Raw genomic sequence first — 16775 nt, forward strand, 5'->3', positions numbered from 1 at the left:
TGGTAATTTATTCATCATTTTGCTTCAGACTGGGGTTGTTTGATTATCACCATGACTATACCTTGAAATGAAAATAACGGATTTTACTATGAGCCATGGTAGTTCCATTCTAATTGGAACAAGTATAGAGCCATCGTGATTTGCAACCTTTGTAAAGAAAAATAGCTCGTTAACCTGAAATCACTAACTGTCACTTATAAATTCTGCTGAATGTTTTAGTGGCTGCCTACCTTGCAATAAATTATTGAAATTAATTTTCCAGTTCAATTAAGACAAAATATGAATTAGGATATTTTGTGATTGACATCCCCAAATTCTTATTTATGGAGTCTTGAATCTATCTATAAGTTCACACCCAGTTCACACCACAGCTTGTGTTCAACGGCATTCTTATCTGTAGAAAACAGATTCTGTTATCTCTAGCACCACGTTCTCATTTCTGATTCAACACAAACAAGGTGCAGGTTAAGTCAGCACAGACAACAAAAAACCTGCAAGTTTCATTGAATTAGAATTTGTGATGGAGACCAGTTTTATAAATTGGTTGTTAAAGTCCCTTTCAATTCTTGCTCTCTGTGAATGGACAAGATAATTTGTCATCATTTACCATCGTCCAACTGAGGGAACAGCAATGTTATTGTTGCTGCTGTGAGCATTTTGGCCTTGGTTGTTATGCTGCGATTAAACCTGACTTTTGGTAACACACTGCATTCAACTTAAATGGAAACTGAATGTTTATTTAGCTAGCACATTTGAGATTTGAAGATGTTTAGCACCCGAGAAGGACATGCAATAGAAAATATTTGCAATTTTACAAACTGAAAATATATATTTTTAGACATCTCGTGTTTGAATATACCACAGAACGTATTTCCGCCTTTGAACAAGGAATCCACAGGACATTTGCAAGGTCTTGTGATTTATTGGTAGGGAGAGAAAAGCTGAGAAGTATCTCTCACATGGCCAACTCTTTGTTACAAATTTAAAACCCACAAAGGAACTGTCACGCTGAAATGTTTGGTTAGTAGACAAAGGAGTACGTGATTTTCAGTAGTTATGAAAAGACTATTTTGTCTGATGCAAGAAACTGATATTTAAAATTCGTGTTCTGTTTATTTGGTCACTGCTTAGGTTTCCATGCTAACTCTTATTAGTCAGCCTATATATTTACTTTTATTTTTGGGGTCACTCAATGTAGCCTTGTAAATGAAAAATATGTACTGATTTTATGGCAATATACTGGTTTCTCAATTGTTTTCTCACGTTGGTATTGCAAAATGTACTCATTTTAAAGTCCTGAAACAATGTTGTGTTTGGACATCAAATCCTGTTATAGGCATCCTTTATCAAAGGCGCTATTAAGTAATAATTCAGTCCACATATCATTTATCTCAAACCATTCTGAAAAATACTAATTGAGCAGGGTTTCTGTATGCATAATGTGAATACATTAATTTACAGCACCACAAATGTTATGGCATTGGGAAATAAAATATTATCACTTGTATCATGCAGAGCAAGTGGAGGATGGTTTCTTGGAGTAGGCTGGAGGGGATACATGGCAAACCTTTCCTATCAAATGTCCTTCTATTTCATTCACCTCCACCTTAGAACCAACAGAATCTTTTCTATCAGCCCATACACCATGCTAATTATCATATCATATCATATATATACAGCCGGAAACAGGCCTTTTCGGCCCTCCAAGTCCGTGCCGCCCAGTGATCCCCGTACATTAACACTATCCTACACCCACTAGGGACAATTTTTACATTTACCCAGCCAATTAACCTACATACCTGTACGTCTTTGGAGTGTGGGAGGAAACCGAAGATCTCGGAGAAAACCCACGCAGGTCACGGGGAGAACGTACAAACTCCTTACAGTGCAGCACCCGTAGTCAGGATCGAACCTGAGTCTCCGGCGCTGCATTCGCTGTAAAGCAGCAACTCTACCGCTGCGCTACCGGATTAGGATTAGCCTATCAAGATATTGAGTCTGGATTCTTTTTGAGTTTAGAAGAATGAGAGTTAATTTCATTGAAACATAGAGATACTAAGGAGATCATAAAACACAGGAGCAGATTTAGGCCATTCGACCCATCATGTCTGATCTGCCATTCGATCATAGCTGATCGATTTTTTCCCCTATCAACCCCATTCTCCCGCCTTCTCCCCTTAACCTTTCACCCTTGCTAATCAAGAATCAATCTCCGCTTTAAAAATACAATTTTATTTGGCCTCCACCACCATCTGCAGAAATGAATTCCCAGTTTCATCACCCTCTGGCTAAAGAAATTGCTCCTCATCTCCATTCTAAAGGTACATCCTTTTATTCTGAGGCTGTGCCCTCTGGTCCTATACTCTCCCACTACTGAAAACTTCCTCTCCACATCCACTCCATCTGGGTAGATGTCAGGAAGTTTTCACTAGTGGGCATGCCTCAAGCCTGGGTTACTGTTTCAAAGTAAGGGGCCATCATTTAAAACCAAAGTATGTGAATATATCTTACACAAGATACTAAACCATACCCTAGAAGCTAACTATCAGAAGTCTTACGTGGCGGCGCCTAACGGCAGCGGCTGACTAGCAGTCTGTCCGTCTTTTTTTTGTTGAGTGTCGGTGTTGGGATGATTTTTATATATATTTTTTTGGTTGTGTATGTGTGGGAGGGGGTGGTGGTGTGTGGGGGGTGGGTGTGGGGAACTTTTCTCTTCCTCACGGCGCGGGGTGCGGCTCGGCTGCGGGGCCTAACATCCCCCGGTGCGGCTCGGCCGCTGGACTTTACATCCCGGTGCGGCTTGGCCGCTGGACTTACATCGCCCGGTGCAGCTCGGCTGCGGGGCTTAACACCGCCCGGTGCAACTCGGCTGCGGGGCTTAACACCGCCCGGTGCAACTCGGCTGCGGGACTTTACATCGCCCGGTGCAGCTCGGCTGCGGGGCTTAACACCGCCCGGTGCAGCTCGGCTGCGGGGCTTAACACCGCCCGGTGCAACTCGGCTGCGGGACTTAACACCGCCCGGTGCGGCTCGGCTGCGGGACTTTTCACCGCTGGTGCGGCTCGGCTGCGGGACTTAACACCGCCCGGTGCGGCTCGGCTGCGGGACTTTTCACCGCTGGTGCGGCTCGGCTGCGGGACTTAACACCGCCCGGTGCGGCTCGGCTGCGGGACTTTTCACCGCTGGTGCGGCTCGGCTGCGGGACTTAGCTGCGCAAGGCTTGGTCGCGGGCCTTTCATCGCCCGGTTCGGCCGCGAGACGTTTCAGCGCCCGGTGCGGGGACTGTGCGGGTCGGTCGGGGACGAGCTGTCTGTCCGTGGGCGTGGGGAAGAGAGGGGAAGTTTTGTTGCCTCCATCACAGTGAGGGGGTGTTTGGAGTCACTGTGATGGACGTTTGTGTTGGGGTTATGTGTCTTGTGTTTTTTTGGGGTTTTTTCTATGACTGCTATGTAGTTTCGTTCGGTACTTCGGTACCGAACGACAAATAAAGCTCTGTTATATTTGGGATGGAGCTCGATAACTTTTAGGAAGATTGAGGGCTGTGGGGATCTGGAACAGAGGAGGAGTTGAGGTCAACCATGAACATATCAGGTGGCTTATTGCTGCTCCTATTTTTGGTGTGCTCTATCACTTCCCCGGCCAGACAAATGGAGGAAGTGGTTTGTTTCTCCCTTGCCTCCTGCAGCTCAAAGGAATCCTGGCCCTGTTATTTTACAGCCAGGTTTTTCAGCTGGATCACTCCACAATGCAGGAGTGAAATTAACACCGACTGAGTCAGCCAATTTTGATAACATAAAACATAAAGCATTATATGTAAATAGAATGATGAACTAGCTTTCAGTAAGTCTGCCTGACGGATGAGGAATTGCATTTGATGTTCACAAGTGAGTAAATTAAGATTCTTGATAAACTGGGCCTGTGAAATGGAAAGTTATAACTACATGCTGGAACCAGCATTCTGAATTTACTGACAGTTTCATTCTAACCACTGATGTATTTTGTTTTTGTTCTTAAAACAATTTTGTGGAAGAAGCAAGATGGTGAAATCCAAGAAAACATTACTTGTTATGTTGACTCCCTTAAGACCTTGCTCACAGCTGCTGCTGAAATGGTGAAGTTTAATGAAAGTTCTGACAATTTGTACCAGATGATGACTTCAGTGATGAGAGGTAAAGTATTTAAAATTAACTTGGGCAATTTATCTAGAGAGACTTCTATCCAGAATATTAAGATAGTGTTTTGCCATGTATTTCAAACTTATTATATTCCTTTGTGGTAGCTGTTCCAGGTCCTATATATCAGTGAGATCAAGTGCAGGTTCGGCAATAATTTCACTGAACACCATCGCTCAGTCTGCCGAGGCCTACGCAATCTCCTCAAAGCTAAACACTTTAACTCCCCCTCCCATTCTCATACTGATCTTTCTGTCCTGGGCCTCCTCCACTATCAGAATAAGGCCAATGCAAATTGTAGGAACAGCACCTGATATTTTGTTTGGGCAGCTTACAACCCAGTGGTCTGAATATTGACTTCTCTTGCTTCAAGTTGCCTTCTCACTTTCTCCATCCCTCCCCCACCCTAGTTCTCTGACAAGTTTCACTGTCCTCTTGATTAATCTTACTGTTTGTATGCTTTGTTGTCGCCTTTCCCTCGGCCAACAATGAACCATTCTACATTTCCTTGAACGTCGTTTGCTTTGATCTGTCATTTTAACACTTTACATTCTCATTGTACCCTTCCATATCTCCAGTTTCCCTCTCCCTGACTCAGTCTGAAGAAGGGTCTCGACCCAAAACATCACCCATTCCTTCTTTCCAGAGATGCTGCCCGTCCTGTTGAGTTACTTCAACATTTTGTGTCTATCTCCCTTATATATTCCCTTGTCAGAAGTTTATCTGCATTTGTAGTTTAATTTGGTGGTTTCCTGCAAGTTCCAATGCTTAACACATAGCTTTCTGGATTTGCAACTGCATTCATTAATTGGTTCTTGGCTCTCGTTTTGATCCTAATATGTGCAAACAAAATCCCAGAGCAGATATTTGTCTAACTCCGCCTTTTTATTTGAAATTATGCTATTTAATTTTTAAATGCAAAGAATAAATATAATAAATTCTCTCAAAAAGACTTGCTTTAAATGACATTTAAAATAAATGAATATTATTTCCCCCCCCCCTCTTGTCATTGCTGTGGCTGAGAATTCACCTTTTAATTCTAAACCGTCAGGCAGAAAGAAGGATAACATGAGCACGGTGTTCCTATTATCATTGGTGGATATGTTGTTCAATTACTGAGGCAATGATTTCTGGAGTATGAAATCCAGACAGACATTTTTGCCCATTTTGAATGCAGCGATAATTGTAATTTTTTAAAAATCCTGCGACCTTTCGGATAGTCACTTTGATTACCCATAGAAAAGGAGAACATTTCAAGTTTGAGGGTTTTGTACTGAAGCAACTAAACACTCGAGTAAGTCTAAATATTCCATCAACTGAAATATGAGACAATCCTTCCAGCCTTATTACAGTCACATGGTCACATGTATAGGACTTGAACTCAAATACATAAAGTGTGGAAACCTGGCTTTTTTGCAGCTCTCTGGGAGGTGAGAAATTATTTTGTCATCATACGTTGGGTTTTAACATTCCCTTTTACGCTCACAACCAAAAAAAAATCAGTTTCAGGAACCCAGGTCTTCATTTCGTGAATGTTCATAATTAATCTCATAAGTAGATCCTACAGCATGATTTTACCTCACTTTCCCAATTCCATTGGTTGGTATCATACTTTCAAAAAGTGTGCAGGTCATATTAAACTAGTCCACTTTTATTTTATTGTGGAATAATATTTGAGCCACTATCTTAATGTAAGTAAAACAATAGATGAGTTCTGCGCATATGGAATATATTTTTTTAATTCCCTACGATTTAAAAAAAACCTTTCTTACCTGATTTAAAGTAACATTTTAAAGTCTATAAGCATGTGCTGTCCAGATTTGTTGTCAATAGATGTTGCGGATTTCCTGAGTATTCATAAAATTTGGATTCTTGGATAGAACTGAACTACTTAAACACAGTTGATTTGCCTTTAAAATGAGATCTATTTCTTTATTTGTAATTCGAGATCAGATAAGGCGACAAACTTGCTTATCTTGATTCTGTTCAGATTCATGATACCTAATGAAAACCTTATCAATGAACATATTGTCCTGTTTCCTATGTACATTTCAGTTTACTTGAGCTTCCCTAGATACCATGGATATTTTGGCTCCTGTTAATTTTAATTTGATGTAGAAAGATTGCTTACTTTGAAACCCCAATTCCTCTATTAACATTGCATTTCTGCAACCTGAACATAGCTTCTCTTTGCTGCGGTATGGAAACCTTTAATCCATGTTTTTGGTGCTCTATGCAGGTGATTTTGTGGCCATTGAGCAACTGAAGAAGTTCATAGAGCTGGTTTGTTCATCAGTAAAGCATGTGGCTGGTAAATTTGATGAGCTATGGGCCGCCTCACGTCATGAGGTAAATGCATCCTTTGTTGGAGAAAGTCAGTCGGACACAAAAGAATCTCGGTTAGCACTCCGAGAAATCGACCTGGCTGCCAGCTCTCTCCTTGATTTACTTGAATATCTCCAGGATAAAGAGCAACATCCAAGATGCCCTGACGCCACTGAAAATGATGAAAAGAAGATCAAGGCTTCTACCGATGTTAACTCTGCTACTAGGTGCAGTAGAAGAGTTAAAAAAGTGATATACACACTCCAAGGAACAACTGTACAATTACCTGCCTTAAATTCAGCAAACATTGTGTATAATAAGCAATAACATAACAGTTTCATTGCACTTAAGTTATGAACGGTTATGATCTGTAGAACCTGCTGTCTATATTTAATGTTAGAAATGAAACAGGCACATGTAATATTGTTGCTATTTATCACTGAACTTCTTTGAATTTTTGTACATTTTTGTTACTACAAATGGCCCCTTTTTTTGTCTTGCACAAAATATATTTTGCTCACTTCCCTGAACGGCTAGTACCATGTTTCACAAAAAAAAATGGGCTGATAATATTTTCCTTATATTTTTCTTAAGCTGATGAGAACAATGGCAGGTAACCGGGATTAATATTCCATCCTGTGTGGATCAGCTAACCCTTCTGTGAATCGAGATGAGTAGCTGCATCATCAGACAGTAGGTCAGGGCCTCAGTGGTACTGGCCTTGTTCTGTCAAATGATCACGAGGCTTTTGAAGGGAAAAAGCTTTTGTTTTGTGATCCATGTGACAATTGCGTGGATAAGTTCATACCTCCAATTTGCCAATGATGTTTGCCAATGTTTGGGACTATCGAAAGATTTCCATGTACACAAATAAAATATTAAATTCCAGCTTGAACTGCTAATCATTTTAATTGCAATTTCTCATTTGAAATTGGCAAAAGAGCTCTTCCTACCTCTCCCAAGCGAAAATGGGCAGTGTCCATCCGAATAAATCTTACAGGGAAAGAACATGTGATCTTGAAGACACAAGGAGAATCGTACTGCCATGTATTTCAGCTGCTTCAGTAATGCGAGTTAGGCGATGTTATTATCTGACGCTTTCATAGAAGTGAGATTTGTTGTTTTGGACAAAAGCACCAAAGTATGCCTGCAATAATATCTACAACTAATAATGAATATAGTTTATTTCTCATAACACAGCCATTTAAATTGGAATTAAAGTAATTGAGGTGCAATGGCTTGTTACATTAACTGTTCACTTTAGATGAGTATTATGTGATGAAGAAACCTGCACCGCTGCAAAAGTAATGTATGAAAAGGTCTTAGTCTGAAAGCTGTCCATGGTTTGCAAATTCTCAGAGTTTGTTGGAGTTACTAGCAACACAACCAGCAAAATGTGAATGGCGGTGCAGTGGATGGATCCTGATCTATGTTATGTGTCAGGCTATGCTATTCCAGCGTGCTTTACTGTACAGCTCAACCTGGGAATTATTATTATGGTTAAAATGTTTCTGGATAACTCCCTCCAGCATATATACTCTTCTCATTTGTGAACATCTGGAAGGTTGTGTTCAAAATATGTTTTTTTTTGTGTGTGGTTCAAAGAAAATAGTAGAATATGGTACAATTGGTGGCAAGAATTTAAACTCTGCTCAGGTCTTTTTTTGTTGTTTGGTTTGCTCAGGTTTATTTTATGTGAATTTAAAAAAGATCTCTGGTTAAATTGACATGTCATTCCTTACATTTCAAGATCCAAAGTTCACTGTTCAGTCTTGCAAAGCAAAGGGATAAGGAGCATTGTTATAGCATTAAAGTCTAATTTATTTACCCCATCACCCCGACCTGTCAACTTCACTCATTTGTACTCAATAAGTGCCTTGATTCTTTACAATTATGCAATTCAAGTGCAGGGAAACTTTCACTTTTTAAAAATAAACTATTGCTTGATTCTAAAGTAGAGACTCTTTTTCGAATCTTTCAATTCTATGAGTTTTATCAACTTAGAACCCATAATGGAAAAATTTCCGTATAAGGAATCTTCAGGTCGTTACAATGGGAGATTAATATTTCATCCAGGTCAAAGAGCGTCATTCTTCATATCTCATGTTGTGGTTGATTCTGCTCTCTGCATTTCCTTCCATGTTGGGTGTAGATGAGGTCCATTCCGCACAGAATTTGCGCAATGATTCAGAGGCCAGTTCTTTGGCCGTTTGGAAGAAGAACCTTGTGGAAGACCCCTCTGAAGATACCACATAGTTTTCCAAGAGGGAAGGCCAAAAAGATAGCTGTGACTCCAGCATGTCCTTTGTGGAAGAAGAACTTGTGAATTTGCAACTGGAGTTCCTCTCTGCCTAGTTTTAGAACTTAATTGGGATACAATTAGCTCCCAAGGCTGCCTTGTTTTCAGCCAGCATGTGGGTTTGCCAACTGTCAGTCAGACATGGTGATAAGACTGGACTGGATGTTTTGCTGTGGAATAGAATAGGTCCTGTGCCCACCTGTGCCCAACTTCTCCCCATATCCCTTGATTCCACTAGCCCCTAACTCTTAAATTCATCCAGTGAATTGACCTCCACTCCCTTCCGTGGCAGAGAATTCCATGAATTCACAACTCTGGGTGAAAAAGTTTCTTCTCACCTTAGTTTTAAATGGCCTCCCCTTTATTCTTAGACTGTGGCCCCTGGTTCTGGACTCCCCCCACATTGGGAATTTTTTTCCTCCATCTAGCTTGTCCCGTCCTTTTATAATTTTATATGTCTCTATAAGATCCCCTCTCATCCTTCTAAACTCCAGTGAATACAAGCCCAGTCTTTCCAATCTTTCCTTATACGACAGTCCAGCCATCCCGGGGATTAACCTCTTGAACCTACGCTGCACTGACTCAATAGCAAGGATGTCCTTCCTCAAATTAGAAGACCAAAACTGCACACAATACTCCAGATGTGGTCTCACCAGGGCCCTGTACAACTGCAGAAGGACCTCCTTACCCCTATACTCAATTCCTCTCGTTATGAAGGCCAACATGCCATTAGCTTTCATCACTGCCTGTTGTACCTGTGCACTTACTTTCAGTGACTGGTGTACAAGGATACCCAGGTCTCGTTGCACTTCCCCCTTACCTAATCTGACACCATTGAGATAATAATCTGCCGCCAAAGTGGATAACTTCACATTTATCTACATTATTATACCGCCTGCGAACTTAACATCAAGGAGCTCGCAGTCTCGGGTTGAGACCGGTCAGGAGCTCCGAGCTGCACGAGGTTCGATAGCCCCGACCCGGGGTCCGATCGCCCGGTGCGGGGGAGCTGAGATGCCCCCTGATGCAGGAGCTTGATCGCCCCGACGAGGAAGGCCTGCCGCTGGCCACGGGAGTCAAGATCGTCCCGTCAACAGAAGGTTAGAGGCCCCTGACTGCTGGAGGACAAAGAAGGGAGAGATTTAACTTTTTTCGTCTTCCATCACAGTGAGGAATGTGGAGGAGTCACTGTGGTGGATGTTCATGTTAAAATGTATTTTGTGTGTCCTGTTGCTTTTTATTGTTATGACTGTATGGCAAAAGAAGTTCCTCGTATGTTGCAAAACATACTTGGCTAATAAAAGTATTATTGTGATTATGAGTCCCTGCCTCAACTACCTCCTCTGGCAGCTCGTTCCATACACCCACATATAATCCTCTATGTGGAAAAAGTCGCCCCTCAGATTCCTGTTAAATCTTTCCCTTCTCACCTTAAACCTTTGATTCTTGGTTCCCCTATTCAGGACTCTGTCCATTCACCCTATCTATTCCCCTCATGATTTTATGGACCTCTGTAAGATCACCTGTCAGCCTCCTCACTTAAAGGTGTTGATTATGACACGATCTATCTTTCCCTCTTAACCCCATTCTCCTGCCTTCCCATAACCCCCGACACCCGTACTAATCAAGTTTCTCTCGAAGATCACCAATTCTCAAACTACATGTGATCTACCATGTATTTTTCAATTCACTGGAACTTAGAAGGATGAGAGGGGATGTTATAGAAACATATAAAATTCTTAAAGGATTGGACAGGCTAGATGCAGGAGAAATGTTCCCGATGTTGGGTGAGCCCAGGACCAGGGGTCACAGTTTAAGAATAAGGGGTAGGCCATTTAGGATTGAGATGAGGATTTTCTTTATTCACCCAGAGAGTTGTGAATCTGTGGAATTCTCTGCCACAGAAGGCAGTGGAGGCCAATCACTGGATGTTTTCAAGAGAGAGTTAGATTAGGGCTAACAGAATCAAGGGGTATGGGGGAAAAAGCAGGAACGGGGTACTAATTTTAGATGATCAGTCATTATCATATTGAATGGTGGTGCTGGCTCAAAGGGCCTACTCCTGCACCTATTTTTCTGTTTCTATACACAATTCACTTGCATCTTATCACCTCCTTCCCAAGATCCACAAGTACAACTGATTTGATAGTTACATCATCACAGCATCCTCCTCTTCATAGAACTGTCTTCTGTTGTTTTTTTATAAACCTTGTCTCCCTTTAGATTGGTCTCCTCTCACCTCTTTACCTAATGCTCTTGTCTATCATGAGTCTCTCGTTGTCTGTTTTCTCCCTGGCATTCCAGTGGCACTACATCAGCAGCAGGACCTAAAGGCCAGCTCTTCCTTCAACAGAGACCCAACACCGAAGGACACTAAGTGCTGGAGTAACTCAGCGGGTCAGGCAGCATCTCTGGAGAACATGGATAGGTGACGTTTCACAGAGTGCTGGAGTAACTCAGCGGGTCAGGCAGCATCTGTGGAGAACATGGATAGATGCCGTTTCACAAAGTGCTGGAGTAACTCAGCGGGTCAGGCAGCAGCTCTGGGGAACATGGATAGGTGATGTTTCGGGTTGGGACCCTTCTTCAGACTGATCAGGATTTTCAGCAGTGTGAAAGAAGTGGAGATTTGATTCACGAATGGATTTGTGAACATTTACTCATCCCACAATCTCGAGGTTGAAGATTCTCTTGTTTTCTACGTTGGTTTTAGCTGAGTGATTGAGAGAGTGGAGATGGCGAAGTAATTTGACACAAAAAGCTGGAGTAACTCAGCGGGTCAGACAGCATTTCTGGAGAGAAGGAATAGGTAACATTTCGGGTCGAGACCCTTCTTCAGACTGAATGTCAGGGGAGAGGGTAACCATCATTTGATCTGTAGTTTGTTGCAGTGATGTTGATTATTAATTTCAATGCACTGCCCAGTTTCATTTTCTTTTGCAAAGCTGTGTTGAAACCACTGATGGCCAAAGAGGAAGACCCATCAGCCCGTAACACCATGAATTTGAACTCAGATTGTAAAATAGAAATGAGCACCTTCATCCAAACATTCACCCATGCACACAACAAACATCATTCCTGACCTAGCACTGATTAAACAAGGTAATTAGTGTACAACACTGACAGCCAGGAAGCTGCCTGCCTTCGCATTTTAAACTGCAGAAAGGAACTGCAGATGCTGGTTTACACCGAAGATAGACACAGAGTGCTGGAGTAACTCAGCGGGTCAGGCAGCATCTCTGGAGAACATGGGTAGGTGACGTTTCACAGAGTGCTGGAGTAACTCAGCGGGTCAGGCAGCATCTATGGAGAACATGGATAGGTGACGTTTATTCTGAAGAAGGGTCCCGACCCAAACCATCACCTATCCATGTTCTCTAGGGATGCTGCCTGACCCGCTGAGTTACTCCTGCATTTTGCCTTTTTGCTTGCAAACCAACATCGGCAATTCCTTGTGTCTAAATTCAGAACAATCCCCGCGGCCGCCCTCTACCTCGGTCAACTCGTTCTAGGCTTGAACAACGTCCCCATTGATTCTACTTGCGTCCTCCCCATAAAAACCGTTACTGCGGCAACTTGTGTGATTTGTAGTTTGCCTTCCTACACGTGGGATAAATTCTTTGTGCCGTTTCAATGGGGATCCAACTTCTCCCTTTTAAAAATAGTTGACCATCATTTGTTCGCGGCTTTCGCTGTGACCTGGATAATTTTAGTATCTTGCCTTACTTTATTTGACTTTGACAGTGTAACTTTTGAGAAATCAGCGGACGTTGTCGACACATGTCCGGTGAAAGCCGAGGGATGCTCCACTCCTTCCTCCTACCTGTCCCACTCTGACAATAGACAATAGGTGCAGGAGGAGGCCATTCGGCCCTTCGAGCCAGCACCGCCATTCAATGTGATCATGGCTGATCATTCTCAATCAGTACCCCGTTCCTGCCTTCTCCCCATACCCCCTGACTCCGCTATCCTTAAGAGCTCTATCTAGCTCTCTCTTGAAAGCATTCAGAGAATTGGCCTCCTCTGCCTTCTGAGGCAGAGAATTCCACAGATTCACAAATCTCTGGGTGAAAAAGTTTGTCCTCATCTCAGTTCTAAATGGCCTACCCCTTATTCTTAAACTGTGGCCCCTTGTTCTGGACTCCCGCAACATTGGGAACATGTTTCCTGCCTCTAACGTGTCCAACCCCTTAATAATACTCCTCCTGTGCCTCATCTGTTCGCACGGGGCCATGTACTTTGCCAGGACCTCAGACGGCACTTTGCAATTGCTGGCCGGGCCTCTCTCTTCCATTCTCTCCCTTTCCCTTCACCCAGATGATGTCCAGTTGTCTCTCTCCGCGCAGTAGACCAGTCTCGCTCATCCCCATCGCTTCTGGGATGACTCCACCTTTCCATCAGCATCATGAAAGTATCCTCCCTCCATAACAATCAAAAATACCTGTTGAAAATATAAAACAAAGCAGGACATGCTGGACGTGTTCATCAGGTCAGGCCGCATCCGTGGGAAAAGAGAGATCGCTTCCATATTAGATCGAGCTGACACGTTAGCTTGTTTTAATCTTCCCAGGGACTACCCTCCCTGAGACCGCGATCTGACACCCACCCATTTCAGGCGGCTCCTCCACACAAACGCAGGAGATGCAATAACTATCGTTTCATCCCCTTCTCGTCCGTCCTTCACGCTCCCAATATTCCCTGGCGAAGTTGTGATTTACCAGTGATTCGCTGCTTAACGGTTTCTTTCTTCAGCAGGTCCGCCAATCCAGAAGTGCCCGTGTTATTTAATCCTTCAACGTTTCGTGTCTAACCTTTCCGTGTTCTCCTTCCTTCTCTGTTGCGACGAAGCTCGTTCCGTTTGAGGAACAGCCTCTCCGTGCAGAAATAAGAAGCTGCAGATACTGGTTTGCACAAAGTGGTCGAGTAACGCAGCGCAAATTGGTGGAACAGCACCCAATATTTCGCTTGGGCAGGTTACCTACTATGGGTATGAAGATTGACTTCTCTAACTTCAAACAACCTTTGCTTTCCCCCTCTCTCCATCCCTCCCCCTTCACAGTTCTCTGACCAGTCTGAGTGGCCCCTTGGTTTAATTCTATCTCTGCATGCTTCCTTCTCCTGACTGACATTTTACATTTTCCTTGATTCACGTCCGTTTTGATGTCTCATTTTCAAACCATATTGAGCGAGAGTGAAAACAGGGACTTGTAGACCAGTTAGCCTGTACGAGGATTTTCAACCAGTCTCTGGCCCAGTCCACTGTTCCATCCTGTCTGAAGTCCGCAATCATAGTCCCCTTGCCCAAAAAACCCCACATTTCCAGCCTCAACGACTACCGGCCAGTCGCACTCACACCAGTGGTGATGAAGTGTTTTGAAAAACTGGTCCGGGGTCATATCACATCACTCCTGCCCCGAAGCTTTGACCCCCACCAGTTTGCGTACAGAGCGAATAGATCCACAGAGGACGCTATAGCCACAGCCCTCCATGCTGCACTGTTCCACCTGGAGCAGCCGGGGAGCTACGTGCGGATGCTCTTTGTGGACTACAGCTCTGCCTTTAATACAATCCTTCCCCATAAACTGGTGGACAAACTGGGGGACTTGGGACTTCCACACTCCACCTGCATGTGGATAAATAGCTTCCTGTCAGCTCGCAGCCAGAGAGTCAGAGTGGGCCATCACACATCCACGGCCCTCAGCCTCAGTACCGGCTCTCCACAGGGCTGCGTGCTGAGCCCCCTGCTCTACACCATCTATACACATGACTGCACCCCCGCCCACCACAGCAACACCATTGTCAAATTTGCGGATGACACTACGGTGGTGGGACTCATCACCGGGGGGGACGAGTACGCCTACCGGGATGAGGCGGAGCAGCTGACAGTGTGGTGTGGAGAAAATAACCTGCTCCTCAACACCTTAAAGACAAAGGAAATAATAATAGACTTCAGAAAGAATAAAACGGACATGGTACCATTAACTATCAGAGGGGACTGTGTGGAGAGGGTGGCGGATTTCCGCTTCCTGGGAATCCATATTGAGGAGGACCTGACGTGGAGCGTGAACACCTCTGCGCTGCTGAAAAAGGTCCAGCAGAGACTGCACTTCCTGAGGGTGCTCAGGAAGAATAACATCACTCAGAGACTGCTGTTGTCCTTTTATCGGTGCTACATTGAGAGCATCCTAACATACTGTGTATGCGTATGGTACACCAGCTGCACAGCGGCTCAGAGGAAAGCGCTCCAGAGGGCCATTGACAACGCCCAGAGGATTGTCGGCTGCCCTCTACTTACCTTGGAGGACTTACACAGTTCCCGCTGCATCAAAAAATCCCAGAGTATTATAAAGGACATTTCCCACCCCGGACACTCCCTGTTTGAACTGTTACCGTCAGGCAGACGGTACAGATCTACAAGGACAAGGACAAACAGACTTAAAAATAGTTTTTACCCCACTGCTATAAAGGCACTAAATGTAGCCGCCAAGGAACGCAGGGGCGATACATAATAAGAGACTGTGAAATCGACAGAAGGATGTAGGGTTGGGTGTTTATGCGTGCTATTTTCATGATATTTATTTTAGTTGTTTATCTTTTTTAAAATATTTTACCTTGTATGTATCGTTAGCTTTTAGAAATGTTTGAATGGTGCACTGACTGGCTGACATTTTACAATTTCGTTGTACATGGCTCATGTTACAATGACAATAAAGGAACTATTCTAACTATTCTATTCTGACATCGGTGGTGGGGAAGATGCTGGAGTCAATTATTAAAGAAGAAATAACGATGCATTTGGATAGCAATAAAAGGGTTGGTCCAAGTCAGCATGGATTTATGAAGGGGAAATCCTGCTTGACTAATCTTCTGGATTTTTTTCAGGATGTTACAAATAAAATGGACGAAGGGGAGCCAGTGGATGTAGTGTATCTAGATTTTCAGAAAGCCTTTGATAATGTCCCACACAGGAGATTGGTGGGCAAAAAATGGATAGAGAATTGGTTGGCAGACAGAAAACAAAGAGTAGGAATAAATGGCAGAATGGCAGGCAGTGGCGAGTGGAGTGCCGCAAGGCTCGGTGCTGGGACCGCAACTATTTATAATATATATTACTGATTTAGATGATGGAATTAAAAGTAACACTAGCAAATTTGCAGATGACATAAAGCTGGGTGGTAACGTGAACTGTGAAGAGGATGTGAGGAGGTTGCAGGGTGACCTGGACAGGTTGAGTGAGTGGGCAGATGCGTGGCAGATGCAGTATAATGTAGATAAATGTGATGTTATCCATTTTGGCGGCGAGAACAAGGAAGCAGATTAGTATCTGAATTGTGTCAGATTAGGAAAACGGGAAGAGCAACTGGATCTGGGTGTCCTTGTACACCAGTCACTGAAAGTAAACATGCAGGTACAGCAGGCAGTGAAGAAAGCTAATGGCCTTCATAACGAGAGGATTTGAGTATAGGAGCAAAGAGATCCTTGTGCAGTTGTGCTGGTAAGACCACATCTGGAGTATTGTGTGCAGTTTTGGTCTCCCAATTTGAGGAAGGACATCCTTGCTATTGATGCAGTGCAGGTTCAGGAGATTGATCCCTGGGATGGCGGGATTGTCATACGAGGAAAGATTGGAAAGACTGGGCTTGTATTCACTGGAATTTAGAAGGATGAGAGGGGATCTTAGAGAAAATTATAAAAGGACTGGACAAGCTAGATGCAGGAAAAATGTTCCCAATGTTGGGGGAGTCCCGAACCAGGGGGCACAGTCCAAGAATAAAGGGGAGGCCATTTAAAACTGAGATGAGAAAAAACTTTTTCACCCAGAGAGTTGTGAATTTGTGGAATTCTCTGTCACGGAGGGCAGTGGAGGCCAATTCACTGGAAGAATTTAAAAGAGAATTAGATAGAGCTCTGGGGGCCAGTGGAATCAGAGGATGTGGGGAGAAGGCAGGCACAGGCAGGCTACTGATTGTGGATGATCA

At 43.5% G+C, this 16775-nt stretch overlaps 1 protein-coding gene across 1 annotated transcript in view; it reads left to right on the forward strand.

The window, feature by feature from the left end:
* Window positions 1-8379, forward strand: part of kif14 (kinesin family member 14) — a 60865-nt gene extending 52486 nt beyond the window's left edge. Inside the window, exons 29-30 of the mRNA XM_078408065.1 lie at window positions 4034-4169; window positions 6412-8379. Coding sequence (XP_078264191.1) covers window positions 4034-4169; window positions 6412-6824 — 549 coding nt within the window. The 3' untranslated portion in view covers window positions 6825-8379. The remainder of the gene's footprint in view (window positions 1-4033; window positions 4170-6411) is intronic.
* Window positions 8380-16775: the final 8396 nt, after the last annotated feature.

Source organism: Rhinoraja longicauda, chromosome 11 (genome assembly GCF_053455715.1).
Source record: "Rhinoraja longicauda isolate Sanriku21f chromosome 11, sRhiLon1.1, whole genome shotgun sequence".
NCBI classification, from domain to species: Eukaryota; Metazoa; Chordata; class Chondrichthyes; order Rajiformes; family Arhynchobatidae; genus Rhinoraja; species Rhinoraja longicauda.